General features: G+C 55.6%; 2 protein-coding genes across 6 annotated transcripts in view; one reads left to right on the top strand and one right to left on the bottom strand.

The window, feature by feature from the left end:
* The first annotated feature begins 535 nt into the window (after positions 1-535).
* Positions 536-14,109, top strand: Frmd1 (FERM domain containing 1). Of its 3 annotated transcripts, none has more exons than XM_040728290.1 (11): positions 536-851; positions 1,992-2,082; positions 5,881-5,960; positions 6,448-6,524; positions 7,605-7,791; positions 8,635-8,790; positions 9,334-9,399; positions 9,509-9,565; positions 10,229-10,403; positions 11,458-11,764; positions 13,508-14,109. In XM_040728290.1, exons 1-11 carry the CDS (start codon positions 783-785, stop codon positions 13,557-13,559), a joined length of 1,317 nt encoding a protein of 438 aa, XP_040584224.1. In that variant the 5' UTR covers positions 536-782; the 3' UTR covers positions 13,560-14,109. The 3 variants fall into 3 exon arrangements, with proteins under 3 accessions (XP_040584224.1, XP_012978189.1, XP_040584225.1); XM_013122735.3 differs by having other exon boundaries at positions 9,509-9,577; XM_040728291.1 differs by lacking the exon at positions 1,992-2,082 and having other exon boundaries at positions 9,509-9,577.
* A 4,408-nt stretch (positions 14,110-18,517) lies between these two features.
* Kif25 (kinesin family member 25) overlaps positions 18,518-27,534 on the bottom strand; it is a 32,853-nt gene continuing 23,836 nt past the window's right edge. The window contains exons 10-15 of one of the 3 annotated variants that reach the window (XM_040758262.1): positions 24,547-24,708; positions 22,114-22,290; positions 20,319-20,470; positions 19,697-19,759; positions 19,230-19,385; positions 18,518-18,778 (exon numbers count right to left, since the gene is read on the bottom strand). In XM_040758262.1, coding sequence (XP_040614196.1) covers positions 18,588-18,778; positions 19,230-19,385; positions 19,697-19,759; positions 20,319-20,470; positions 22,114-22,290; positions 24,547-24,708 — 901 coding nt within the window. In that variant the 3' untranslated portion in view covers positions 18,518-18,587. Of the gene's footprint in view, positions 18,779-19,229; positions 19,386-19,696; positions 19,868-20,318; positions 20,471-22,113; positions 22,291-24,546; positions 24,709-27,534 lie in introns of all 3 variants that reach the window. The other 2 variants (XM_040758260.1, XM_021234693.2) reach the window with 2 other exon arrangements.

Genomic DNA, 27,534 nt, shown 5'->3' with positions numbered 1-27,534 from the left:
CCCTAGCTGTGTCAGACTCTCCCGGCTCTATTCTTAAGTTCCCGGCACTGGCCCCTGCCTGTTGAGAGCCTGTTGTGTGTCAAACTTCTTCTCTTGGACTCTGAAGCAGGGCTTTCTCTAAGGCTGTCCTCACGCAGGACAGGGAAGCCCTCTGGATGTGAATGACCTGCCCAGTGCCCAACCTTAGAGTTCCCCGGTGTTTGCTCACCCTGGCCGGCGGCAGATGTCTTGCTTGGCCACACAGCTGTGACTTCTTAAGCGTCTGTCACTGCGAGCTGCCTGGCCCGCTTCACAGCCACCTGCCGCAGAGGGAAGGGACGCCAGGGCTCTGGCCTCTGTGTGGTCTTGCCGGAAGAGCATCTCGTGGGAGTTAGGGCCCCATCACCTCCTGCCAGGACACAGTGAGTTCTCCTGGCCCCTCGCATCCTGCCTGAGAGCGGTGCCGCTGCTTGCCTGCGGTCCAGCAGCCTCCACCCACCCAGCGTTCCAGTCCCGACCTTTGTCCCCGCTCGGCCACTGAGTTCCCAGTCTTTCCCCAGACAGTGTCCGGACACGGCCGGCACAGACAGTGCAGCTGCATACGGGAGGTGACAACACCCGCCCCACCCCCTGCGCTGATGACCAGGGAGGACTTGGGAGGACTGGCCTACCGGTGACACCTGAGTGGGAGGCTGGGGACCGTCCTAGTTCACCGTCCTCTGCAAGAAGCAGTACACGGAGCCTGTTTCTGGGAGAGCCTCTGTGTGCTTCCCAACGGGGAGACTGATACCCAGGACGCTGAGATGAGCTCCGAGCTCAGGGACATCCTAGTGCTGCTGCCTACCTGGGAACAACTGCGGCTGTCAGTGGGGGTGAGCGGAGAAACAGCAGGAGGGGGTTCTGCGTCCCGAGGGACGGGAGGACAGCTGCTGAGAGCAGCAGCACGCACGGGTCCATAAGGACCAGCCCGCATGGAGACTTTGCATCTTGAGGGGCGGGGGACAGTCAGAGCCATGTGGGGGGGTTAGGGGGGTGGACCACGGAGGCTGTGTGCCTAGAGGGAAGGGTGACAGCAGGGATCAGGTGTAGCAAGCTCCAGGTACAAGAGCGTATGGGATCTCCACTTCGCTATGAAGGACACCGCTGAGGCACAGTTAGCACTAACCTTACCAGTCAGCTAGAGTCTTGGCTTGCCTGGTCCCACGGGGTGCTGGGTTTGTTTGGTTCCCCCCCTGTATCCAGCGTCATGGGTTTCCCTGTCCCTCGTGCTGTCTGGAGCTTCCATGGGCTGAGCTTATTATTATGCGGGACCCGGCTGACCTCTGAGTACTCTGACCTCCCACGATCCAGGGTGGTGATTACATAAGAGAGGGTTCTGAGCGTGACATTCCTGCCCTTTGACCCTGGCACACTCTGGACCCTGATAGATTTCTAGCTTCCGTGTTTCTTGAGTCCTCGGTTCTGAGTCATCTTCCCCGATGTCCCATCTTAGAGGATGCAACCGTCACAAGGTCACACCCACTTTCCCAGGCCACACGGTTTGCTCTCTGTCTTCTCCTCATTCTTAGCTTCACGTCCCCCTGTGTGACCCAGGCTATCCCTCCATCCAGATGCCGCGGGCATGGAACTGTGTTAGCCTCAGTTAAAGGCCTCTTCAACCCCAGGGACAGGTGCTTGTTAGCTGCAAAAACTGCAACTAGAGCCTCTATAGCACCTTTACAATGGGGATTTTTTTTAATCAAATTAAGCTTGTGGGGGAAATTTCCACAGTACCCAGACTGCCCCTAAAGAAAAAAGAGCATTTCCTTGTCTGTGTTGGAACATATCCTTTCCACTCCCCAGGCTGTTCTTTTTGGGGGGAGTAATTGTTTAAATTCGTGCTTTGGAAACAAGTGGGTGTCCTAGACCCCCGTCCCTGTCTCCATCCCCTGCCTGCAGATAGCATGGCTCCCTTCCTGACCCAGTGTCCCTGCCAGCCCAGGGCTCTGGCTTAAGTCCTTCCTCTATTCCAGGTCACAGCCACAGGACAAGAGCTCTTCCGGCTGGTGTGCGATGTGGCACACATTCGTGACACCCGCTATTTTGGCCTCAGCGTGGTCAGAAGTAAGCATTGCTTAGCATCCAAGCACAGGCTGCCCAGGGGGCAAGAAACGGGGTCCTTGGAATTTAGTGCATCTGCCGTGCCACCGACCCTGCCCGCTTGCAAACCAGCTGGGGCACCGCATCCAGAGTCTGCATGCATCCATGTGCGCACGCGCATGGACACTTGTGCACATGCACCACAAAAACGTGCACACTGCTCACATAAGTACAGAGCACGCCTGTGCGCACACACAGACTCAACGCACCACAAACACGTGAACGTCAATATAGACCACACACATATCACAAGCGAGCGCCCGCCATACGCGGGCGCACACCACGCGGCATGTATTCTCGTACACACACGGTTAAAGCACGTGTCCCCCTCACACATTCATCCGCGTGCAGTTACCACGCACATTCAAGCGCGCATGCTTATGTGTACAATGACACACACAGTGCGTGCCCACGCGTTAACTCACAGGCACACTCGCTCATGCTTAGGCACTCACTGCCCTCACCCTGCACGCCTGTATATTCACATGCTCGTGAATGTGAGAACCAAGCTGGGCAGAAGGGACCAAGGAGCTCCAACCCAGCGGAGAAGGGACAGGAGGAAGTGGGGACATTGAGCAAGGCCGGGCCAGTAGCCATTGACTGAGCAAGGGGGCAGCACCCCCCCCCCCGAACTAAATCGTGCTGTCTGTGGGAGCAGGAAGCAGCTCTATCCAGACCTGCCTGCCGTGCCCCGTTCTCTACATTCCAGTGTCTGCACGGACACTGCTATGTTCATTAGTGCAGGAGAGCCACAAAGCTCCCTCCCCCGTGGGATGTGACGGCCACTGGCTATGAAGCTCCCCTTAGGGGAGATGATCCCTGGTCTAGAGCAGGACGCTGCTCTAGAGAAGACAGCTGGGACATGACTCTGGGTCCTGCCTGCAGGTCCCTCGGACCCCCAAGAGCCTAGAACAGCAGGTGGAGTGGTGAGGGGTGGTGAGGGTGAAGCCCTGGGAAGTACTAGGCCGGGTCCCCGCAGAAGGAGACTCCAGCAACTGCAGCGGGCATCCCTGCGCTCGTCGGTGGGGCACTGCCGGGGTGGAGTGGGGACCCAGTTTCCCTGGAGATCCCTTTAAAGACATGGGTTAATTAGTCTTCTGGGATCATGTGATGCCAAGCTACAGGTGACTGGTATCTAGTGTGCAAAGCCAAAGCCCATGGTATGGCCAAGGCCAAGTCACGAGTTCTATGACCCTTGTCTTCTTAGCTGAGGCTCAACGTCAATGCCTGCTGTCCACACATTAGGACTTTGACACCTGGGTGGCCACACCTAGGAAACGAACTTGGGGAATCAGGGAGCGGTCGCAGGAGGCCATGGGTTGTAAGTTCAGGTCTGTTCCAGTTGAGGGGCTGGCCTGTAAGGGCCTGCAAGGTGGAGCAGCCCCCCACCCCCACCCCCGCCCCCTCAGCTTGCTGGAACTAGGAGTTAATGTTTACTCAGACTATGCTTTCTCCCAGCAGGGGGCACTCCTCATGGGAGGGGTTCAGCTCTTAACAACCAGCCTCACCATCCATCTCCTTCTGTGTGAGATGTCTCGGGACGTGGGCAAGGGAAGAACTTGGGGACGAACTAAGGATTCCGTCCGAACAAGCGGTGACAGGCTCTGGGCACACCTGGGGTCTTGGGGAAAGCAGAAGGCTGCCAGCTGGGCCAAGCATGCCACCCCTTCCAGATGGGCTCTGAACTGATGGGCACCCCTGTAATGTGTGCCCAGATCCTTGCTATGGAGACTTGAACTCTTATTATAGCATGACTTTGGGTCCCCTGCTTTAGTCATCCCATGATGTATAATTTCGGCACACTTTTGAGACTGAGGCACGTATGTAGCAGACTGCAAACATGTAGGCATGGTGGTGAGGCATGTGATCCCAGGACCTGGGGCCAGGGCAGGGGGATCATGAGATGGAAGGCATGCTGGGATTCATGGAGTCCACCCTGGGCTGTGATACCCTGCCTTGGCGGGGGAGGGGGGGCAAGAAGACATGAGCTGCCGTCCTTCTACCTGGCTCTGGTTTGTAGCACTTGGGACTTCTGAAGACAGGCTTATATGTCTGGCTCCTCTATCTACTCGGAGCTGGCCTTGAGCAGTCCTTCCCTTCATAATAAGTATCAAGGCTAAGAGGAGAATGGAGGAGACCTGGACACTTTACCCAGGTACACATGCCTCGGGTTAAGAGGGTGATTCTGGCTGTAGGGAGTGTTGGGAAGGCTTCCAGGGTTGGTATTACCCCGTTTGGTTTGGGGGAAGCCTGTAGCTGGAACTGGGGGAGACAGCTGGCTCTTTCTCTTTCCTAGAGCAACACGTCCCTCCTAAAGCTAAGTCTGTGTTGGCACAGGGTCTGCAGGGATGCAGTCAGGAGAAACATTTATTTATATGAGGTGAGGAGGGTCAGAGGGAGCTCAGGAGGCTCAGGAGACGGAGGCCGTCGAGTCTGGAACCTACAGGCAGGATGCCAATGCTGCAGTTAGGGCCCAAAGGTTGTGGGTGGCAGCTGTCCACCCTACTAGGACTGCCTAGGCGGTGTAAACCCTCGGGAGCCTGGATGAAACCTATCCAGCTAGGGAGGGTTATCTCTCAGGTTGCCTAACAACACAGACACATCCATGCTTAGCACACTAATTAGCATTCCTATGTGGGGTGGATTTCAGTGTCAGTGTTGGCTTCGAGACATGTCCTGGCCTCAGGAGGCTCTGTCTCCGCTAGTGTGCTTCTAGAATTTCTCTTACCATACCTGAGGCTAATCTGGGAGCATCTCCTCAGGATAAAAAAAAAAAATTCCACAGGTCCATAGCCGGGCGACCTCCCTGCATGAATGAGGTCTCCATCCATCCAATCCTAGTGTTTACTCCTGGGCCTCCCTATTGCCTGTCTCCTCCTCCCTGGCCCATAGGATACTTCCTCTTCCTCAACCTCCCCATCTCGGGCTACTTATTTCATGACACAGGCATGGTAGGGGGTTCAAGCGGCCTCCTGGAGTTCCCTGGAGGGACCCACAGCGCCTCTACCCAGAAGGACAACTGTCAAGGGTGATGATGTGTCCCAGTTTCTGCCCTGGCTGTGGGGGTGACGTCAACTGCAGTGTCAGCCCTTGCCTTGGAGGAGCTGCGGGCTGCAGGGCCCAGCTCTTTCTCCTCCATAGAGGCCACAGGTCGCAAGCAAGAAGCCAGCTAGGAGTTTGATTAAATCTGGAATGTGGCCACATTCCTGGGTCAGGCTGTACACAGGGCGCTCAGCCTGCCATGTCCAAGGGACCTGCAGGAGAAACAGTTCTCCACAGGGATAGGGCCCTGGGTGTATATCGATGGGCCCCTGCCTGCCTGGGTTTTGCAGAATCCCTGCTGACCTCGCGTGCTCTGATTTAAAGAAGTCTATCCGGGTCTCTCCTGATGCTGGGATACAGGGAGTGGAGGAAGCATCAGGCTCTTCCCCTTGGGGACCGTTGTCCACACTGCCTCGGTCACGTGGAGGCAGACGAGGTTGCATTTGGGCAATACCGGGGATTGAACCGAGGGCCTCATGTAAGTGGGGCAAGCGCTCTGCCACCAAGCTACAGCCCCAGGACTCCTATTTCTTCGAACAGATTTTTTTTTCGTAGCAAAACTGAGCAGAAAGTACAAAATGCCCCATACAGCAAGAGTCCCTCCACCTACCCCAGCTGGATGCCAAGCTCTATGTTAACAGACAGGCTCGCTCTGGCGGGGCTCAGCTTCTGCCTGGTGGGACTCCTCGGAAAGAACGAAAAGTGTCTTCTCTTTTCCAGACGAGGAGTACGTGTTCCTGGATCTGAAGCAGAAGCTCAGTAAATACTTCTCCAAGGACTGGAGGATGGAGATGAACCAAGTAAGCGGAGGACAGATGGAAGGGGCCAGGGCCACCCCTGTGCCCAGCGACTGGGAGGGTTCTCTTCGGTATGGGGTGGGCAGGTGCGGCTGGGTCAGGCCCGCTCTTCGTCCCCACCACGGTCACCTGTCTGTCGAGAGCTGTTCTCTGGCCTGCTTGCGCGGTCCTCGGGTCCCGCCACTTTCGTCCTAAGGGTTGAGGGTGGGTGGGTCACCCATCCCGCGCCCTCCGTGTGATGCTTGCCTGCGACTGCCCTTGACAGCATCTCCCTTGGGCTTTTCCCCTTTAAAGAAAAGTAAGACAAAACAACTGTTTTACCTCGTTAAGGGTGTCCTTTGACAAGCACACGCCACCGTGCACTAAGACCTGAGCGGGAGATGCCACCAGACCCGTGGAAGCTCCCCTCCCCCGCTGCCCCCTCCTCCTCCCCCGCCTCCGTGTGTGCCTCATTTCCAGGCTCCTGCCTTTTCTTTTTCTCTTCTGACAGAGGAGTAAGATATCCAGGGCGCCCTTTATCGCCTTCTTCAGAGTGCAGTTCTACGTGGAAAATGGGAGGGCGATCAGGTAACTGCGCTGTCGAAGGGAAATGCAAGCCTCAAGATGGGCAAAGTGCCCTCCCAGTGTTCTCTGAAAGAGAAAGGTCCCACCGTCAGGGTGTGACGTCTCCTTCCAAGCCTGGCACTCCTGCACTCTGAGGCAGGCATCTCCATCTGGTGGCTGTAGGGGAGTCTCAGAGTTGAGCTTTAAACAGGAACCGTGCTTCTTGTCCGGCGTCCCCAAGCCCTTCTTGGGCAGGGAGGGTCCTGGGAAGGGGGGGAGTGGAGACACGGAAGGTCCTTGCTTTCCAAGAGGTAGATCAGCTGCCATCGGTGGGCTGCCTTGCTGGCTGACAGGAGGCAGTGATCTCTTCAGGGGCCATCAGAGAACTACAAGGCTCCTCAAGCGGAGCTCTGGGAAGCCATTGGCGGAGCCTGGGTGTCCTTGGGATGTCCCCTGGCGAGTGCAAGTCCCAGGGAGGGTGAATGGGGATGTGGAAGATTCTGGAGTCTGATGTACTCAGCCGTAGAAGGCTCTAGAAAATGAGGGCGTGTGTAGCTAACCAAAGAAGGTTCTAGAGAGAGTGAGAAGGCGTGGCCATGTGGAAAGTCCTAGAGACATCCGATAGCAGGGAAAAACCGGATGGGAGCTGATGATGGTTCCCCCCGTACCGTGGTGGGCAGCCGGGTTGCTATTATCAGAAGGTGTGGGAGAGGTTCTCGGGAGGCACGCACCGCTTCCAGGTCAGCTGACGGTATTGGACAGGCAGACCGGCTGGCTGGCTGGGAGGCAAGTCTGTGGCGTGGGTCTGCCCCTGTGCCTGAGGTTCCGAGCGCCCTCACTCACTCGGGAGCTGTCTCAAATGGCACCACTTGTTTCTGCATCTCAGTTGCTGGAGGGCTACGCCCACGGGGACAGACCTTGTCCTTGCTTAAAGCCTCCCTGACTTCACTGAGGACCCTGTAACGGGAGATGCTCGTGTGCATGAACAGACTAGGAAGAATCCTCAGAGGCCTGTGGACCAGGAAGCCAGGCCTAGGAAGGGCAGGGGGTGTGGCGCTGGGGGCAATGGGAGGGTTCACTCTTGCTGTCCCTGCTGCCTTCCAGTGACAAGACAGCCCGGTACCTGTACTACTGTCACCTGAAGGAGCAGGTGCTGAGGTCCAGGTGCGAGCACAGAGAGGAGGTCTACTTTCTGCTGGCTGCCTGTGGGTTGCAGGCTGATCTGGGGGACCACCAGGAGTCGGTCCATGTGGGCAAGTACTTCGAGCCTCAAGCCTACTTCCCACAGTGGGTAAGGCTGTGTGGCACCTCCTTGGGGGGGTGGGAGGCGCGGGATGGGGGTGATGTCTCTGCTCACCCAGAGGAAACTCTGCAATCCATGAATGAAGGGGAGGGTGAGGGGTTGGGGACGGGCCAGGGCATGGAAACAGAGGGACCCAAGTCCAAGCAAGGGTGTGACACCGCAGAGGCCGGCAGCACGGTGTAGGAGCCGCAGGGCCGGAGCAGGCTGTGCCTTCAGCCCTCCATGAGCCAGCTAGCTCGGCATTGGCCTGCCCAGCCTCTCAATGCCTCAGTTTCCCCACCTACGACCCAGGCAGGACAGGTGGTGAGCAGGAGGTGCCTCTCCTCTGTGTGTGAAATCCTGGTCTGACTGCCGCGCTGAGCATAGGGTTCCAGGGACTGCGGGCGCTGGCCCACCCCTCCCACAGCCCTCCCTCCCTCCTTTCCCAGCCTCTGTGCCTCAGGCCTCACATATCTCTCTGCAATGCCAGCCTAGAGGGCCTCCCTCAGCTGGCACACACTTCTGTCCCTCATTGGAGCCTTTGATTTCATCCAAGGTTTCCTCACTGGGCGGGTTCCCTGAGAGCCGTGGCCTTTGGGATGAAATGAGTTCCACAAACCTCCAAGGGGGTGAGGACGCTGTTTCCGTGTTCCCCATGGGCGCGTGGTTAACACACACAAGAGAGGGGGTCGGAAACAAAGATTTAGGGGTGTCCATATCCTCGCCTCTGGATCTGAGGCTAAGGCAGAAGGCCCAACCTGCTCGTCTCTAGCTAGGAAGTTGGCTCTGGGTGTCAGTCCAGAGAAAGGTCAGGGTGGGGTCTGAGCTGGCAAGGTGTCTCTCTGTCCTCAGATTATCAGCAGCAGGGGAGCTGACTACATCCTCAGGCATGTGCCTGCCATGCACCGCGAACGGCGGGGCCTGAGCCCCAAGGAGGCCGTACTGGGCTTCATCAGGGCTGCCTGCCGCCTGGAGGACGTCCCTGTACACTTCTTCAGGCTGTACAAGGTCGATGCCGCGGTGCGGGAGGAACCCGGGGCAGGGGTGGGTGTCTCCCCCGTGACAAACGTGACTAAGACTCCAGGTAGTGTGGGTGGGACTGTCCTCAGGACCTGGGTGGCGCGTGATGAGTTGGAGAGTGACTTGGTATGTGGCGTGCTGGGTTTCTCTGGTGTCTGAGTCCTGTTAAAAAAATCCCGCTTGCCCAGCCTCCACTATAACTGGTCTGGCCTAACGGTGGCTGTTTTGCCTGGCCATTCTGGCGGCCTCTCACACGCCGCCTGGGCACAGCATGGCCGCTGTTCTCTGGGGACAGCCTCCCCACGAGGGGCGCTAAGGGTGGGGCTTTTATTTGTGAGGTTCACGAAGTTCAGATGTCTACGGGTGACGCGTGTACCCTGGGTGGGCTGTGGGGTGGCTCAGGCATAGGCGGGGCAACAAGAGGAGCCTAAACAGAGCTCCCGGTCTGTGGGGCCTCCACCCCGTTAGACGGACCCCCTTCCACCTGCGCCAGGGCCAGGGCCTCAACCTCTCTGACCCACGCCCTTTTAGGAAAAGAAGGAAGATGGCCCTAGCATCCTCCTGGGACTCGCTCTGAAAGGAGTGCTCATCTACCGGGTGAGGGCTCCTTCCGGTCCTCGGCTCTCCTCCCCCCTCCACTCCTCCATCCCCTGCTGTCCCAGCCCTGACCCCGTACTCTGGCTTCCACGTGACTACTGTCTTTCAGGAGGCGGACGACGACGCGCAGCTGCTCTTCGACTTCCCCTGGCCACGTATTTCGAAGGTGACATGTCTGGTGGGTGTCTGGAGCGGTTGGGCATCCACAACACTCAGGAAGCCCTAAGAATGGAGAGCCTGCAACCTCATTCTCAGAGACCCCCATGCCCCCCACACGCACACCCCCAGACACCCCCCAGTCGTGTTGGTCCTCACGGCCGCTTCCGGTGCCACAGCCGTGGTGGTATGAAGCCTCTGAGAGACGTATAGCTCTGGGCACCACCAATTTCTGAGCTCCCTACTCGGCAACAAAGAGAGGGAACCCGGTACCTTAGAGACGCACCAGGCAGCTTCCGTCCTCCTTACTTGTTCCCAAAGCTGTTTTTCTGGGCCCACAGCCGCTACAGCGACTGGAGAGCAGGCCAGCCCTGGAGAGTGCCCAGGGTTCACTGCAAATCCTGAATTTAAAAGACTTGTGGGCAGTCACAGGCAGGGAGGTCCTACCCAGGAGGGCCGCCCCAGGGTCCTTCTGCCTTTTCAAGGCTGGGACAAACGTTACTGAGTCACAAGGACCGGAGAGACCTATTCCCACAGGGACACCAAAATTCTCCACACCGGGAGCGTGGGGCAGGGCCCAGCCGGGGCTTGTGGCTCCAGTTAAGGCATTTCTCCCCTGCTGCTGAGACAGTTTTCTGGACATGGGATCACACTGACCTTCCTGTCTGACCAGGGGAAGAAGCTGGAAATCCAGCCGGAAGGACCCCTGGCAGCACAGAAGCTGAGGCTCTACACGGGCTACACCTGGCGCTCCCGCTACCTGCTGCACCTGCTTCGCGCCACCCACCGGCTCCACCTCAGCCTGCGGCCTGTGCTGCAGTGGCTACAGCAGCTGGAGGAGGCAGAGGGTGGGTGTGATTACCCACCTGGGTGTGGGCACCTAGCTGATGGCCACACATCCTCTCTAGGGTCTGAGATATAGCAAATCAACCCTCGAGACACACACACATGCACGCACGCATGTACGCACACACACGAATGTACACATGCACACGCATGCACACACGCACGCACGTGCGCACATACGCATGCACACACACACACACACACACACGCATGCACACGTGCACACATGCACACGCGCGCACACACACACTCCTGAGGCTGGCCGGCTATTCTGGGCTCCGCAACCAGGCTACACCTTCTGGTGCACCCACCGTTGCTGGAGGTCCTGCTCCCCTTTGTGTGTCTGGGTGACAGGTGAGGACGGACCATCCCTAACTTCACTCTGCACACGGTTCTACAGTGTCTTACTCCTCACACACCCTTAGCCCTACAAGGAGCCAGAGCCAGAGCCTGAAGGTGCTGCCCAAAGACCCAGGGTTCTCTCTTTTCCCAAGTCTCCACAGAGACGGGACCTACGTGGCTGCACGCTGAGGCCCGCTGCAAAGGCAGGACTCGTGTGTGTGTGTGTGTGTGTGTGTGTGTGTGTGTGTGTGTGTGTGTGTGTGTGTGTGTGATATGAGTGTACCTGAACAGATCTGTGAGACACGACTGAGCGGACCTCTGTGCCTGTGCTAGGAGGCAGGTCGCTGAGGATTCTGGGTGCAGACGCCAAATCGGTGTATCCTCAGAACCAGCAGAGGCAGCCTGTTCTCACCCAGTCCCGTCCTGGGTGACAGGGCACCAGGGCTGCTCAGGATGTGGCTAAGAGACAAAGGTGTCACAGCCTCGAGAACCATCCCAACAGGATGCCAGGAGGCAGCTGGTGACAAGTTCCATTCACGGCTGTCTGGCCGTCACCAGGGGCATGAGGGGTTCACCCCTCCCCTCCGAGGGCAACGTTTTGCCCATGCACCTAGGTTTGGCTGCATCCACAGCGCTGACCAGCCCTGGCTCCAGGAATGTGGAAGACACTTGGTCCCCCCTCCAACACCGGCTGTCGTGTTGTTTCCCACTCAGAGAGGAAATGCTACCGGGAATCCTACATCAGCGATCCTCTGGAGCAGGACCTGAACCCACGCCGCAGGGATTACCTGGGCAACGAGGAGGACGGTATGGACAGCAGACGGCAATCCCTCCTCCTCTCACTGTGCCCCCAAAGCCACGGCAGCTCCCACACCGCGGGCATCAAGCTCTACTCCCTGCGCGAGGAGCGTGAGATGTCTGTGGATGAGCCCACAGGGACTGAGAGGCTCTGTAGGACGACGCCATCCAGCAGTTCCTGGAGCGGCTTTCAGCAGCCAGGACACCTGCACCAAGGGCAGAGGTGAGCTGTAGGACCGGGTAGCAACCGCCTGAGCTAGCCAAAGCTAAATTTATTCCCTGGGTGTGGGATAAAACGGCCACTCGGGGCCACATGGTATCTCATACTCAGGGTCAGGCAAATCTGTCACTAACGCCAGCCGCCCTTGGTCTCTGAAGTTGAGTGCAGACTTTACAGGACACATCGGTGGCCCAAGAATGAAATCACATGAATGTGGGCTGCTGGCAGCTCCCTGGGAAGAGGTGTCATTCCCAGACCTGCAGAGAGGGGGCTCCTCAGCTTCCATGAACAGCAACCTCTTCCCCTCCTAAGCCTGACTGGAGCCACTTTGGGGAGGACATGACATCACATGTCAGATAGAGCCCAGACACCCCGGGCGGCACATCTGGGATTCTGCATAGCTTAGACGGGCAGATGGCCTCATCTCAGACGGGCATTTGGTCCCTGCTTCAGAGTTACGGCAGGAGAGGGACCAGGGCAGGCTGGGCCACAACAGTGGGTCTAGGCCAGTGTGGGGTCCTCAAGTGGCTGTGTGTGCAGATCATCACTCCCGCCTTTCACCGACCTCTGTCATTCAGATTCCATCATTCATTCAGCTGCTATCAGTCCCCCCAGGGGCCTAAGACCTTGAGTTCCCACTTCCCTAAGGCACCAGAGAGACTAAACCAGAGGCCGCTTAAAACCTAGGCGGAGGACAGTGTGGGCTCCATGCTCCTGGGCTGTCTCTGGACTGCGATGTAGGCGCCTGCGAAGCATCCCCTGGAGATCAGAATATGGTTGGCCAGCAAATGCGACACTGGACTCACAGAGAGTTACGAAGAGCTAGAAACTGAGAGCAGAGAGCCTGGGGGGGAAGAGGAGGTGGGGGACTGTCATCACGGCAGAGTCCAGGCCCAGAGTAGCGAGCCAACACACCCTGAGGCTCTCAGCCTGGATTAGAGCCGGCTCCTTTAATAGGGGAACTTGCACCCTCCCTCCCAAAGCAGCCTGGCTCCCAACTAGAGGCTCTACTCTGAAGGACTTGACTCTGAAACACACTTCCAAGAGTCCCGCAGACAACGGACCCTGAGAATAGCTCTCCTATCTCCACCCACGTGTGTCAGGGCCCTCCAGCCAGATCCAACGGCCCGCCCGTCGTGGCTGAAAAGCGTGACTTTGAGCATCACTGCAGTAGGAAGGCTACTCTCAGCTGATGGGAACCCACATAGTCTGAGGACAGGTGACGGCCCTTGGAATCTCGGGCATTCCCAGGGCTGGTGTGTGGTGACCATATCCAGAGCCGTTCCTCATAGACGCAGAGTACCGAGGCTTCATGTTCAGAAAGGCAGCCATGGGGAAGGAGGCCCCGGGGCTGGACAGCACCTCTGGGGTCAGCGTGGGCCCCAAGGGTCCTACACTGTGTCATGGAGCCTCCAAAGAACCCCTGGAACGCACCAGAGCAACAGCCAGCCCACAGCCCGGCCTGGGGCGCCATTAAAATATCCAGTATTATCAGGGAGACTAAGGTGGGGGTATGCAGCTGTTGCATGCTGGGTAGTCAGAGGAAACAGGACGAGGCAGGCAGAGCGCACCAACAGGATGGTCTATCGGGTCCTGAACAGATTGGCTACGCTAGACTTAGAATGATCTGGGTAGAGCTGGGGTCCTGGCATTGTAACGACACAAAAACAAAACAAACAAACAAATAGAAAACCAAAACACCAGTAGGCAGGATGAGAGCTACCACACTGCTAAATCTCTCTGTAGGTCGGGGAGGTGGAGGCTGACCATAGGGGTGACCAGCATCTCCACAGCCTGAACAACATGCGGCTTCCCAGCACCTTCCGACTTCCTCACCCGGCTGCACCTGGGACTGCATGCTGCTGGAGCTTCCGGTGCCCCCTAGAGTCCAGGGCTGCTCTTACCGGCAAGGCGTTCACAAACTACCTCTCCCCGTACAGGCCTGGCGAAGAGTCACCCCTGCTGGACTTTGTGGTATAGGCAAGAGCCTCACAGCAGTCCTGTCTGTGCCAGCCAGCCAGCTTGGAAGGTGACTCGGTGGCCTTGGGCCAGGTCTGGGCAAGGCCTTCAGTCAGTCCCCTCTTCTTTGACTGCTCACCCGTAGGAGGGGTGGGGCAGCTCTGACCTTTAGCCTAGAGGTAGGCGGGCAGTAGGCATGGACCCTGCTCTTCCTGCCTCGGGCTGTAAGTGCCCAGGTCTCTCATGGCATAAATGTCTGAGGGACCCAGGAGTCAGCATTAGCCGTGAAGCGGAGGGCTCTTGTCTTATCTGTGTGAAGAAGGCATCACGGTGGCATTAGAGCCAGAGCTGGCTGCACCAGGGTCTCCACGCTGGCTGGGCTTCCAGGTCACAACTCTTTTTTTTTTTTTTTTTTTTTTTTTTGGTTTTTACGAGACAGGGTTTCTCTGTATTGTTTTGGAGGCTGTCGGTCCAGCCCAGCCTTGAACTCACAGAGATCCGCCTGCCTCTGCCTCCCGAGTGCTGGGATTAAAGGCGTGTGCCACCAAAGCCCGGCCCAGGTCACAACTCTTAAGTGTTGCAGCAAACTCAGGGGCCTCTCCTGCAGCGTGTGGCTCGGTCCCACCCAGAGACCCCTGCCACTGCCTATGCAAACAAGACACCGTTAGATGCAATGGGGTCTTTCCCTTTAGAAGAACTCCCCTTATTCCCCCCCCTCGGGCTGTGGGGGCTCCCTCTGCCTGGCCATGACAGTGTCACCAGGGCAGTGGTGTAGGACTGTTTAGGGATCTCCTCCACATCCTCACCACAGCCAAAATGGTGTAGGAGCCATTGAACAGGTGTGATTTATGGGCTCTGGGAAGACCTATTGGTGTGAGGGCCGCATCTGGGCACCCTTCTAATGGCCACCAGTCTGGCTGGCCGGGCAGGGCAGCCCTTCCTCGTCTTAGGCCACGCCTCCCTGTGCGTCCTGAGCCCAGGCAGAGTGTGGAGTAGTGCCAAGCAGGGAGGGTGGTGGCTGAGGTACGACTCACACAGGGGAACGGGTTGGACTGAGGGTCCCATTCCCTGGACACTGTGATACAGAACAGATGGGGAATTGTGGATAAGAGAGGACACCCAGGGCTCTCCCAAACATTAGTGTACCCCATTGGTACTGAGGGGGGCTAATTACCCCTGACTGAGAGGCATCCATCTTCCATCAGAGAATCTTTGAGAACAAGGAACCCTAGTGTCAGTGGAGGTCTGTGTCAGCTGTGGGTGCCAGGTGTGGGGCAGGGCTTGTTTCAGGACATGCCCTCAACACACACTGGCATACATGCACACACACACACACACATACACACACGCACACAGGCACACATGCACACACAGAGACACACGACACACAGGCACACATGCCCCCCACACACATCTAGGCACACATGCACATATAGGCATAAATACACACACACAGGCACACATGCACATATAGGCATACATACACACACACAGGCACACATGCACACACAAGCATGCACACAGGCACACATGCACACAGGCACACATGCACACACAAGCATGCACACAGACACACATGCACACAGGCACACATGCACACAGGCACACATGCACACACAGGCACACATTCATGCACACACAGGCACACATACATGCACACACACAGACACACATGCACACACAGGCACACATTCATGCACACACAGGCACACATACATGCACTCACACAGGCATACATGCACACACAGTCATGCACACAGGCACACACATGCACTCACACAGGTACACATGCACACAAACCCACCACATCCAGGAACAGGAATACAGACAGACGGTGATCACCATGACACAAAGCCGTCTCAGGGAGTCAGGGATGTGTCCAGCTGCCCTGCCTTAGCTTCTCCTTACCACATATGCCCCCAGAGAGTGTGAGTCAGAGGCAGCCCCTCCCCTCGCTGGTGCCCCTATCCCTCAAGCTCAGGTGAGGTCACTCTGAGCCTCCATGTCTTTGCCTGGCCTCAAGCAGGTCACCTGGCCCTGGGGTTCCTAGGTGCCCCCAAGGGAGAAAATAGCCCGTCTTTCATTGTTACACTGATGCTCACAGAGCTGGCTCCTGGCGGGAGTCAAATGTGGACAGGAACTTGGCAGGGCCTAGGCCTCCGGCTTTGTCAGTGCCCTCTTCACTGCAGGGCACCTGCAGAACCAATATGCTCCCGACAGAGCTGAGTGTGTGCCGGGCAACGTGCCTGAGTGTGGGGAGCAGCACTGTCGCGGCATGTCCCCCTCTGAACCTGGGCATGTGTGTCTGTCCTCATCAGAGCACGGCCTGTTGTTACAGCTGTTTTTCATCATGTTTGGAAATAGATCCGCAAGAGCCCAGCTGGGTCTTCCAGCCCTCAGGGAGCACGCCTCGTGTTCAGTTGTCCCCCGTGAGTCCCCTTGGCCCAGGGATGTAGTTTCTACTCCCTCAAGAGCAGCAGGGGTCGCTTCAACCCACCCTTGGTGTGTGTGTGCAGCGACTAGAGCTTCGCGGAGGTGAGGGCCCGTGCCCGGTGTCTTCCCACACGAGAGGGCAAGGCCATTGGCTGACCCTGAGAGGCCACATGGGTCCCACAGGGATTCCTATTTCTGTCCTTCCTCTGGGCCTGTGGACAGGCGTGGGGAACCCTGCCAAGGGTCTCTGACCACCAGATTACACAGAGCTGCAGACTGCGGCCGTGTCCCTCGGGGAATGGAGAGGACGATTAAAGGCCGGGCTCTCTCCGTGCCTCTGCCCGAGACGGTTCACTGGGGCAATCAAGGAAAGGCGGGGGCCGGGGGGAGCGTAAGAAGGGGCCGAGAGGCAAGGTTCCCCCCAGGCTCCTTCCTGTGTCCGTCCACGGGGCTGGAAAAGGAAAGCCACCCCTCGGGGTCCCTCTGGTCCCTGAGCAGGGGCTGGAACTCTTTTCTTACTAGTTACCCAATGCAGAGTGGCTTCCCATAGCGGCCAGTCCTATGGCAGGGCCAGGCTCAAGGTAGAGTTCCGTGTCCAGATTCAAGAGATCCTCCCAGGTGCGTGCCTAGCCAGCAACGTCGCCCTCCAGGGGCATTTCCACAGTGCTCGCGGGGACTAGAGCCCAAGAGTCCAGTGGGAAAAGGAGATGAGGACCTCTGGGTAGGGGTGTACAGATAATGGTGGCTGCTCAGGTGATGTGGACGGCAGAGCAGACCTAACCGGAAGCTCTGGCTCCCCTCCTCAGCAGGCGGAAGCCAGACCGCCGTTCTACATTCCACTTCTGACGGGGAGGGCCTTCGCTTTACGAATGTCTCTGACCCGGGGGTCTCGTAGAGCTAGTTGCTCGAGAAACAAGTGATAGGGACAGGCAGGGCAACTATCCCAGCACCCAATGAGACAAAGCTTTGGGGCCCCCACGGAACACTGGCATGGCTGCAGTTCTGAAAAATGTGCAGAGGACGACATTTTAGCCATGTGTGGCTGGGATCTCGTGCCTTTCCATTGATATCATCTCCCTTGTGGCAATTAGTGGTGCCAGAGGACCTTGCAGACGGCTGCACCTCAAAGCCTCAGAGGGAGATGTGTCAACTCAGAGCCATGAGAGACAGCCACCGGCTGGGTGTGTTATGGCTCACGATAGGGCGGCAGGCTTCCTGGAACTTGGCAGCCCTTGGCTCATTCCATTCTGGACAGGATAGCAGAGTGAAGTCACCCTGTCATGATCCCCCCGTCCTCCGTAAGCCAGAGCACACAGACCTGGGGTCACACAGATAGGATACAGACACAACAGAACCAGCCTCCGAATCATACCGCTGCAATTTCGGGATCTTAAAGGGCCCTCTGTGTCCCTGGTTCCCATTCTGTAGGGGTCAACCTGAGCAAGGGGCAGGGGAACAATGAAACCCTTATCTGTCTCTCTGTAACTGGCCAGGCCCAGTGTCCCCATAGGCCTATGTGCTATGTGTCTGGATTTCTGTGCCAGCCTGGTAACACTGAGGCACATCTCAGACCATCTGAGAATCAAGAAGTAGAGTTATGGCACTAAAACTATTTCCTGGTAACATGCCCTCTTCAGCTACACACAATGCCAACAGTAGGTGGATCCTACTAGCCATCTTCTGGGCATGCGACAATGAGGCCAACCCGTGCTGCCCCTGGCATCCATGCTGGACTCCGGGGCAAGTGGAATGCAGTCTAAGTGTCAAGAGCCCTAACAGCTACTCACAGCTCAACAGAGAAGAGCCTGAGGGCTTGTCACTGCTTCTCTTCAATGTGGGGCTTATTGTCACTCATGCCCAGTCTGGGACCTCAGCTCCCTAAGGAGGTTTGGTGCGTGTGACCCTGGCACTGTGCTAATTCTTGTAGGCTTCACATGGCCAGTGTTGACCCTCTGGGTTTCCACCTCCATCACACAGCTAGGAGAGTGGGAATGGGGCATTGAATTGTCTGGAACACGGAGCTGGGGGCAGGCAGGCCTGGGGGCAGGCAGAGTGGGAGCAGGAGGGGCTGGGGGCAGGTGGGGTTGGGAAAGGCAGAGAGAGAGCAGACAGAGCTGACGTACAGCTCTGGAACCTTACTGTGCAGACCCTGGGCCTCACTATGTGCCCCGAGCTGACGGCCTCAGCCTGCCTTACAGTCTCCCTCACTGTGTGGCAGACAATCCTGCTCCTTTTCCAGACGTGGGCCCAGCCATGCTCCTATCCAGAAGTCTCTCCAGCCAGCTTCCTCCCCTAGCATGCTGAGCTCAGTAGATGTGGGGCAAGGCTAAGCCTGGGCCCAGGGAGCAAATGACCCCCTCGAGGCCAAGAGAACACTGTTTATTCCTGAAGCGCACACATCCTAAAGCCAATGACTGACGAGAAGCAGCACGACTCAGGAAGGGGCCCGTGACCCCGCCAGCCCCACCCCTGGCTTCTGCATCTGGGGGCTGGGAGGTCTCCTTCTGGGTGCTCTTCGCTCAGCCTGCCGAGCTCGGGCCCCAAATGTTAGGCCCCGTAGAGTCTCTGCCATGTGCTTCTGCCCGGGGGACACACACAGAATCATCAGTAACTTCGCGTCACCACCTTAAGAAAAAACAAATTAAAGATGCCAGGTGTAAAGCAAGCAGGGACCAGGGGCATACAGAGAGTCTGCGAACACTTTGAGCAGAGATCGCATCTTATCAAACAAGTAGTAGAAGCCAGCACAGGCCCTGGGGATGGAAGCCCTCGGTGGGGTCCTGCCTCCACAGCTTAGAGACCCAGCCACAAGACCGTGCCTGCCACAGTGAAGAGGGTGACGATGACAGTCCCTCTGAAGAACTCTGGAGAAAGGCCCGCTGTCCAGGCCGCCCTGCAGCATAACTAACACACGGTGTAAGCCATAGTGACCCTAAAGTCCTGAAGACACTGAGGACGGGACCCGGCAGAGCCGTAGCTTTGCCAACGACTGCGAGGCTTGGGCAAAGGGACAAGCAGGGGTGGGACTGCTCCCTAAGGCTTGGCTCTCTGTCCCCTTCTGTTTTGGGAGACAAACCAATGGAATCTTGGAGCAGGTGGGTGAGCTTGCTGTTCCGATACGGGATGTGGTCACGGTGCTCTGACAAGGCTCCAAGGACATCTGCGAGGGCCGCCAGACTCCGGTTGATGAAAGAGGTCTCCTTCAGTGCCGAGCCGGTCACCCCAGACACTGCTGGAGAGTGTGGAGACCAGCCACATGTGAGCATGTGCTCGGGATGGGGACAAGGTGGTTCTTGGGAGGGACCATGTAACCTGCCCAGTTTCTGGGGGAGGTACCATGGCCTGTCAGTCATTAAGACGAGCTCCCCATTTGTCTAACTGCTGGTAGCAGTTCCTCAAGGCATGGACCCCAGCACGAAGAGCTTAGGAAAGTAGCATGGGTCTAACATGGCCCTCCGTGCCAGCTCCCGGTCTACTCGGCCGCGTTGCCCTCTGCCGATGCTGGCGTGCACCCCAGGGCTGACCTTTCTGATTCCTGCTCACCTGCACACTCACTGCCAGCCAAGTCCACAAGCTGCAGCCTGGCCAGCGCCTGCCCGGGAGGGTCTGCAGAGTCCACCGGAACGGCATGTGGAGATGAAGCCGGGGGAGGGGTGATCCACCAATTACCCGCCCCTGCTTTTTTCTGGGGGGAAGCTCCGCTGGACTGTGGAGCTGGGAGAATGACAACCAGGAAAGTCACAAGGGTCTACTCAGCCTTACGTCAGTATGAGGGCTGAAAGCTCGCCCTTCAGCCCCTGCTTCTCACTCCCTTGTAGAAACAGGTAGTTAGGAAGTAGACAGAGCAACAATCCTTGCCCCTTCTTGGGGGGAAAACGGCAGCGTGTGCTGAGCTAAGGATGGTTGAGCTGACGCCTGATCGGTTCCCCCAGAACTGAATAATGTGGTTGGAAAGTGGTGGTGGCCGTGTGAACTAAAACCACAGGCAGAACAGGAATCTGCGTGGGGGCGGGGGTGTTACATGGCGGACCGCCTTGAACTCTAGACAACCAATGCTCACTGTAATGCTCACTTGGGTCCTGAGAGATACCTAGAGGGACACCAGGGTAGTTTTCCGGGAATGACTTCTATATCTTGAGCTGACCTGGCACAAGTGTCAACTTACCAGTGCTGCCCAAGGATGAAGCTGTGGTCAGTGTTGCCGTGACCATCAGGTGAGACCGGGAAGAGTTCTTGTGCACCAGGGTGGGGTGCTGCACTCTGAGCTTCACACCCCTGTGAATGAGCCCCACAAATTCCACAGCACTGGTGACAGCCCTGGCGGAGGACAGCACAGGTCAGAGGACACCCGGGGGTGATGTGGAGAGGGTGCTCACGTTAACCTAAGCTTACTCAGCGACAGACAGTTCCCATGTGAGCTAAGTGTGCCAAGTTCAACAAAGCAGACTGGGCCTGTAGTCACAAACACTCAGAAAGTACAGTAGGAGGATCACAAGTTCAAGGGTAGCCTGGTCTACAGCGTGAGTTCAAGGCCAGCTCGGGCAACTTGGTGACACCCTTTATCTAAAAAGTACAGAGGGCTGAGGATATATATTAGCTCAATGGTAAGACGCCCGTGTGAGAATCAAACTGCTGAGCTTTGACGCCTCTCCCTGCTCGCCCTGAAACACAGGGTGTTCGAGTAAGTCAGAGGTCCGAGCTAGCGCACTTCAGCCACGCTCTTCCCTTTCCAGTGTGGCAGGTGGCAGACGGAGGCTTGCATTAGCAGAGCAGCATGCTGAGCAGGGACCATCGGTAAAGGGCTGGTTCCTACTACTTTCTGTGAACACATCACAGCTCACCATGTGCCTTCTGCAGGCTTTTCCAGCCTTACACATAGCTTGGAAACCTTCCCTGCTGTGAGCGCTGCAGTGGGCAACCTGACCCTCGTCCTCTCAGCGGAGCAAGAATCCCCTAGTTGGCACTATGATGGGAGGCGGGTGCACCTTGAGTCCCACGGGGAGCAAGCCTGGCACAGCCGCACTCTCCTTGACAAGCGAGTAATGCTGAGAAAGTTCAGCAAGTAAGATGTTTCTCATTTTCCAAAATGACTATGGCATCCCCTAAAATACTGATATTTCCAGGTGTAAATAATTATACTTGTCCTTGATTGAGTGGTGCATGTGTGTGTGTGTGTTGCATGTATGTGTGGTGTATGTGTATGTGTTGTGTGTATGTGTTGCGTGTGTGTTCTGTATGATGTGTGTGTGTTGTGTATGAATGTATGTTGTGTGTGTATATGTGTAGTGTGTGTGGTGCGTGTATGTTCTGTACGGTGTGTGTGTAGTGCGTGTGTGTGTGTTGCGTGTGTGTGTGTTGTGTGTGTATGTGTGTGTTGCATGTATGTGTAGTGTGTGTGTATATGTTGTGTGTATGTATTGCTTGTGTGTGTTCTGTATGGTGTGTGTGTTGTGTGTGTATGTGTGTTGTGTGTATATGTGTAGTGTGTGTGTATATGTTGTGTGTATGTGTTGTGTGTGTTCTGTACGGTGTGTGTGTGTGTATGTTGCGTGTGTGTGTGTGTTCTGTATGGGGTGTGTGTGTGTGTGATTAGATATAGAACTCAGTGTCATTGCATGCTACCATTGAGCTCCCCCATCCCTTTTATCTTTATCTTTAAAAGAGCTTTTTAAAGATATCTTTGACATATAAAGCCTATGTATGTTGGAGGCATGCATCTTGATGCTCTGATAGACAGTATGTTGTGAGACACTCAAAGCATTATAGCTTGTTAAGATCTCTGCTGCCTCTGCCGAGTGAGCCTTGCAATATACTGAGTTTGTGTGGCACACAGACAGTGCACTCCATGGACCGCTTCACAGGCTGGTAGCTCTGACTCCATCCCACACACAGCTGGGAGTGGACTGCTGTAAGGCTAGTACCTAACTTACAGGGAGTACTGGACCCCATGAGCAGCTCACCTGCAGGTCAGCCTGGGCACCTCTGAACGTCCCTCCTGGGTTGACACCATCTGGAACTTAGTCCCCGACATCACCGTAGAATTATCTTTGGCCAGGAGGTCAAAAACGTTGTTATTATAGATTTCTACTATGGAAACATCAACCTTTGGACTTCTTGAAGGGTTTTCTGAAATGAGCCTGGGAGAAACACAAGAATTAAGGCATCGAGGAAACCCAGTTCGGCCCCTCACAGAAGGATTATAAGAATGACTCATGAGGGTAGAAGGCACATGACCTGTAAGAAATGGAGTGACCTCACTAGCAGCAGGGTCACTGGGGAGAGGAAACCTGGAATCCTGTCTTGAGAACAAAGCTACCTCGTAGGAGCTGTCTGTCACCAGCTACTATAGCAATAGGTGCCTTTGGTACTCAGCACCCACCATGTGGAGAGTTGAGAAGAGCAGGGCTTAGACCCAGAAGCCTACTCTGTTCTCCGTCAGGCACAGCTGCGGGCTGCAGCTTCTGAGCAGCTTTACTCAAGGTTAGTTTATCTGAGGGCCTACCTGGTGAGAGGAAGACTGGGCCACAGCTCCCTCTTTGTACCCAGGCCATGCCCTTGGGCCTTCCTGAGGCTGCCTACGAGAATCACAGTGCAGCCCTGCTCCGGCCTGGGCTCCCTCCCCTCTTCCTGGGCTCCCTCCCCTCTTCCTGGTTGGTGCCACGTGAAGAAGTCACATTACCAGCTCTTGTTGTCCCAGTCACCAAGCTTTCCCCACTTCCATGGACCATGACCTCAGATAAGTCCTTCTTCCTTTAAGTTGTCTCTGGTAATCTATCACAGCACTGAGAAAGTAACTAACATATGCCCACCAGGAATGAGGACACTCAGACATTGGCCAGGGACGTGACCCAATTTCTAGATAGTTCCCTGAGTTTTCCAACACCCAGCAGGTCCATCCAGGGCTCCTCGGGTCCAAAGTCTTGGGATCCTTCTGGGCTTCTCTGCTGTCCCGATCGTAAACTATAGCTTGAGTGGAAACGTGACCCATCGCGGGTAAATGCCTGCTTTAGGTTGAGACTCCCGTAGGCAAGCCCATGGCTCATGGGAACTTGACAGAGTAAAGCTCACAATGTTTTGAAGACAGGTTTCTCCATCTACGAAGATTTTGTTTTGGAACATTATTACCAGATGAGAGGCAAGCCAGCAGGAGCCGGGTTTACCTATCAGGGAAATTCACTGCTGGCTGTGTAGACAGGGGAGTCTCCGGGAGCAGAGAGCATTTGCAGATTCAGGATAGAGGCCTGGGTCCCTCAACCCTGGGCCACTAAGGTCTGTCACCTGAGTCACCTGAGTCAAGCCGTCTCTAGCTGTCTCTAGCCTGCCCCACTGGGAAGAGGAAGGACAAGGCATGATGTCTCCAGCAGATGGCGCACACAGAGCAGTCCACACGCACTGTTTCCACACGTAGGGGAGTCTGGCTGTGACAAACCCTGGAAAACGGTGCCCTCAAATTCTGGTATTGCCCAACAAGTTAAAGACATGCCCCCCGTGGATGGGGGTGCATGTTCTGAGGGGCCGCTCTCACCCTCAGAGCTGCATGTCTCTGAGATTTGCAGAGGGCCTGCCCCTGCAAGCAGTGACCCAGGTTGGCTCGTCTCCTGGAAATAACAGCCACAAACAGTGGAAATTCAGCAAGGATTGTGCAATGTTTTTTTTTCCAGAAGCAGTTAGTACACGCAAATTGATAAACACATATGTTCATGTGCACAAATATTTAATGAATGCTGGTTTGAAGAGGAGGGGGTGGGAGCTCTCACGTCATTGTCTGGCTCTGGTGTTTAGGACATGGATGGGCGACACACCAAGAGGAATTCCAGGGACAAAGCCACTCCAGGGGTCGGGAGCCTGAAGGAACTGGCCTTGCTGCAGACATGGGGGTGGGCAGCCAGGAAAGTGGGCTCCCAGAGGACCTCTAGTGACAGCCGCAGGGACGGTCGCGTGGACCACAGCATCCAGGCTGTCCCACTAAGTCTTCTGGAGACCACCTTTGCAGCCTTCCTCCTGGGATGCCTTTTGTCATCCTGGCAGGCAGCAGCAGGCATCCTCTGGGGATGTGCTAAGGGACCAGGGGGAGTCTGATGGGTCATAGGACCGTCTATAACAGCTGAAGCATAGGCTCCCTAGGCCCGCCCTCCCCAAACGTAACCCTACCCACCCCTCTACTGTGACCTGTCTTACTGAGAGCTCTCTCAGGAACTTCTGCCCTAACACCAGACTTCCCATGCAAACCCGAGGTGAGAACATACAGCCAATGCGTCAAGGGCACCCAGAAGCCAGGGGCTGCTGCTAGGGTTGGTTGATTGGCCTCGGGCAGGAGCACCAGCTCTGCCGTCTTCTAACCCAGGCCTGTGCTCTCAGGGCTGGGTACCCACCAGCCTGCCCTGGGTCCTCACCACAGGGTGTACCTGAAGAGCTCCTCAGCGGCTCTGGGGATGATCCCCAAGTCTTCACGAGCACCTGACAACAGGGTGGGGTCATCTTCAGAGTGGGGCCCCAGCATGGTGTAGCTTTTCCCGCTTCCGGTCTGTCCATACGCCATAATGCAGACATTGTACCTGGAATCCAAAACCTATTCAGTACAGCGAACCATAACAGAGCCTGCGGGTCTCCAGCCGGACACAAACACCAGCGCTCCCCTGTGTCTCTGCTCCCTGTGAACCAGGTTTTCATCTACTTACGGTGTCATTTCTGCCATCCACCCATCCACAGGTCAGCCAGCCACCCTGTACAACCTCTTCCCTGAGTTAAGCTCACCTAACATACTCCTCAGCAGGTCGTCATCTTGGCCTCAGAAAGCTTTTACCGGAGCCCACTACTTAGCCCCTGTGCCAGCCTGTGGGTTACTGTCAATGATCACCTTATTAACTTTCAATGCGGTTGCAGAGTCGCCTTATATAAATCCATTTTCCTAAATCAGGCTTGTTAGACCTGAATGATGTGAGCCACCAAGTGGTTGCTGGGAATTGAACTCAGGACCCCTGGAAGAGCAGTCAGTGCTCTTAACCTCTGAGCCACCTCTCCAGCCCTAGACCTGAATGATGTAAAGCTTGCATGGTTTCCTTTGTAGGTATGCACAACGGATCCAGCAATGATGACTGTGGTTATACTCACAACAGCCACTTTATAAACATTTTCCTCTTTTACGTATATTTTATTTATTTACTCTGTGTAGTGCGTGTGCATGCGTGCTTGTGCGCATGCACGTGTTCCTCCGTGGCTTGTTTGTCACAGCACACATGTGGAGGTCAGGGGGACACCTTGCGGGGGTTGGAACTCTCCTTCCACCATGGGGGTTCCCGGGATGGACGGTAGGTTGTCAGATTGTCAGCAAGCATCTTTACCTACTGAGTCTTCTCAGCAAGCCATTATTCACTTTCAACACATAGCTTGTGATTCACCAGCCTGTGGCTTCTTGTTCCCAGTGGACACATGGGTCCCTAGGGCCTCTGCAATGGGCAGTGTGTGTTCCCTCAGCTCTGTGATCTGCTGCTTCGGAACAGTCGATTTCACCTACGTTTTTTCCCTAGCCATTTTATTTTAAACCAAACCATCGATGAGAGGACTGGAAACATTTAAAGTAGTATTTACAATTGTTTATGAGTTAAACTTATATTTAAGTTTTAAGACTTTCTTGGTTGTAAGGAAGCAGTCCTCTTGGTCCTAGTGCCCAAGGCTTATTGCAGGCATTCCCAGTGGCCTCTGGGATTCACCTGGAGATGTTCAAAAGTCCATGTACTCCTCACCTTGGACGTTTTGGCTTAATTACCTCAGTTCAGAATTATCTGCTTAGCCCTTGCAAGTTAAACAAAGAAGTGTCACTCTTTGCCCAGTGTTTCCGTGAAAGTGTTCAGGAAGGCGGGCATCTGTGTCACATCTGGACCATCGAGAGAGAGTGCAGAGTCCTGCCTCTGGGGCTATCTCACTCCATCCTTCGGGGCTCGGGGACCCTGAAGAGAACCCAGTGGGTCAGGACTCTAAGCCACCAGGTGATTTCCTTCTAGAACTGCAAAGACCCAGTGGGAACCACATCCCACGCCTCTGCCATCTTCCTGAAACTTCCTGTGTGCTTGTCCTCAGTGTGGTGTGCGGTCAGGCTCCCGCGTGTAGTTGAAGGAAGCGCCGCACTTGAAGGGATGCCCCGGGCTGGGCTGGAGACGGAAAGGCAAGTCTGGTAGGTGGTCCAGCCGCGATGCCCACTCCACTTAAAGGATGGGTGCTGACCGGATCCTCCCTGTCATTTCTGGTGAAGGGCCTATTTTGGACAGACGTAAAAACAGAGCGGAAGCAGGAAATGCATCCCAGATGAAGGGAGGATTGTCCCATGGACAAGTCCCCAAGTGGACCTTCCTTCGCAGATTGCCAAGCCTCTGGCCGCACAGCCCACTGGCTAAAATCAACAGTGTGGTGACAGCAGCTCTTCTTTGGGAAGTTCTGGGGAGGCTTCTCTAGAAAACCAAGTTTCTCAAAATGCTCTTAGGTTCCAAGTCTTGGCTTAGGGTGTAGCAATGCAGCCTCTGCCCCACAGCTGGCCTGTAACTAGTGACCATGCAATCCAAGATTAGAAGTGTGGTTGGTTCTCAAAGAAAACAGCTCCCCAGTCAGGCACTGCTGTTTTCGAAGTCTTTCATAATTTATACAGAACCTGGGTGGAATGTTCTGCAGATGCCTCTTAGGCCTGCAATGTCGTTTAACCGCAGTATTTCCTTTTGGGTCTGGGTGACCTGTCACTGGTAAAAGTGAGTTCCTGGAATCGCCTACTATTTCTGTGTTGTGGCTGATCTGAGGGTCTATGCTTAACAGTGTTTGTTTGAAGTATTTGTATAAAATCGGGTGCCCCCCACGTCTGGTGCGTACGTTTAGTACTGTAATGTTCCTCTTGGTGGATATTACGTAGTGACCTTTATTTCTTCAGATTAATTTTAACTTCCAATTTTTCAGTATTAGGATGGCAACACTTAGCCAGATGGTTGTGGCACACGCCTTTAATCCCAGCACACAGGAGGCAGAGGCAGGCGGATCTCTGAGTTTGAGGCCAGCCTGGTCTACAGAGTGAGTTCCAGGACAGCCAGGGCCTACACAGAGAAACCCTTCCTTGAAAAAACAAAGGGGAAAACAAAAAGAATAGTGACACTTTCTTGTTTCCTGGCTCTGTTTGTTTGGCATACTCTTTTCCATTCTTTCACTCCAGGGTGCTGTCTATCCTTGAAGGTGAGGTTTATTTCTTGTAGGCAACAACAACAATAAAATGGCTCCTGTTTTCTCATACAGCAAGCTAGCTTGTTTTTTTATGGCTGAGGAATTGAAGTTATTAATATTCAAGGCCATCATTAAAAGATGTGTATTAATTATTGCCCATTATTGTTTGTTTCCTGAAGCCTACT

The sequence above is a fragment of the Mesocricetus auratus genome, unplaced genomic scaffold (genome assembly GCF_017639785.1).
Source record: "Mesocricetus auratus isolate SY011 unplaced genomic scaffold, BCM_Maur_2.0 Super-Scaffold_100018, whole genome shotgun sequence".
Classification (NCBI taxonomy): domain Eukaryota; kingdom Metazoa; phylum Chordata; class Mammalia; order Rodentia; family Cricetidae; genus Mesocricetus; species Mesocricetus auratus.
This window is presented reverse-complemented; position numbering and strand designations above follow the sequence as displayed.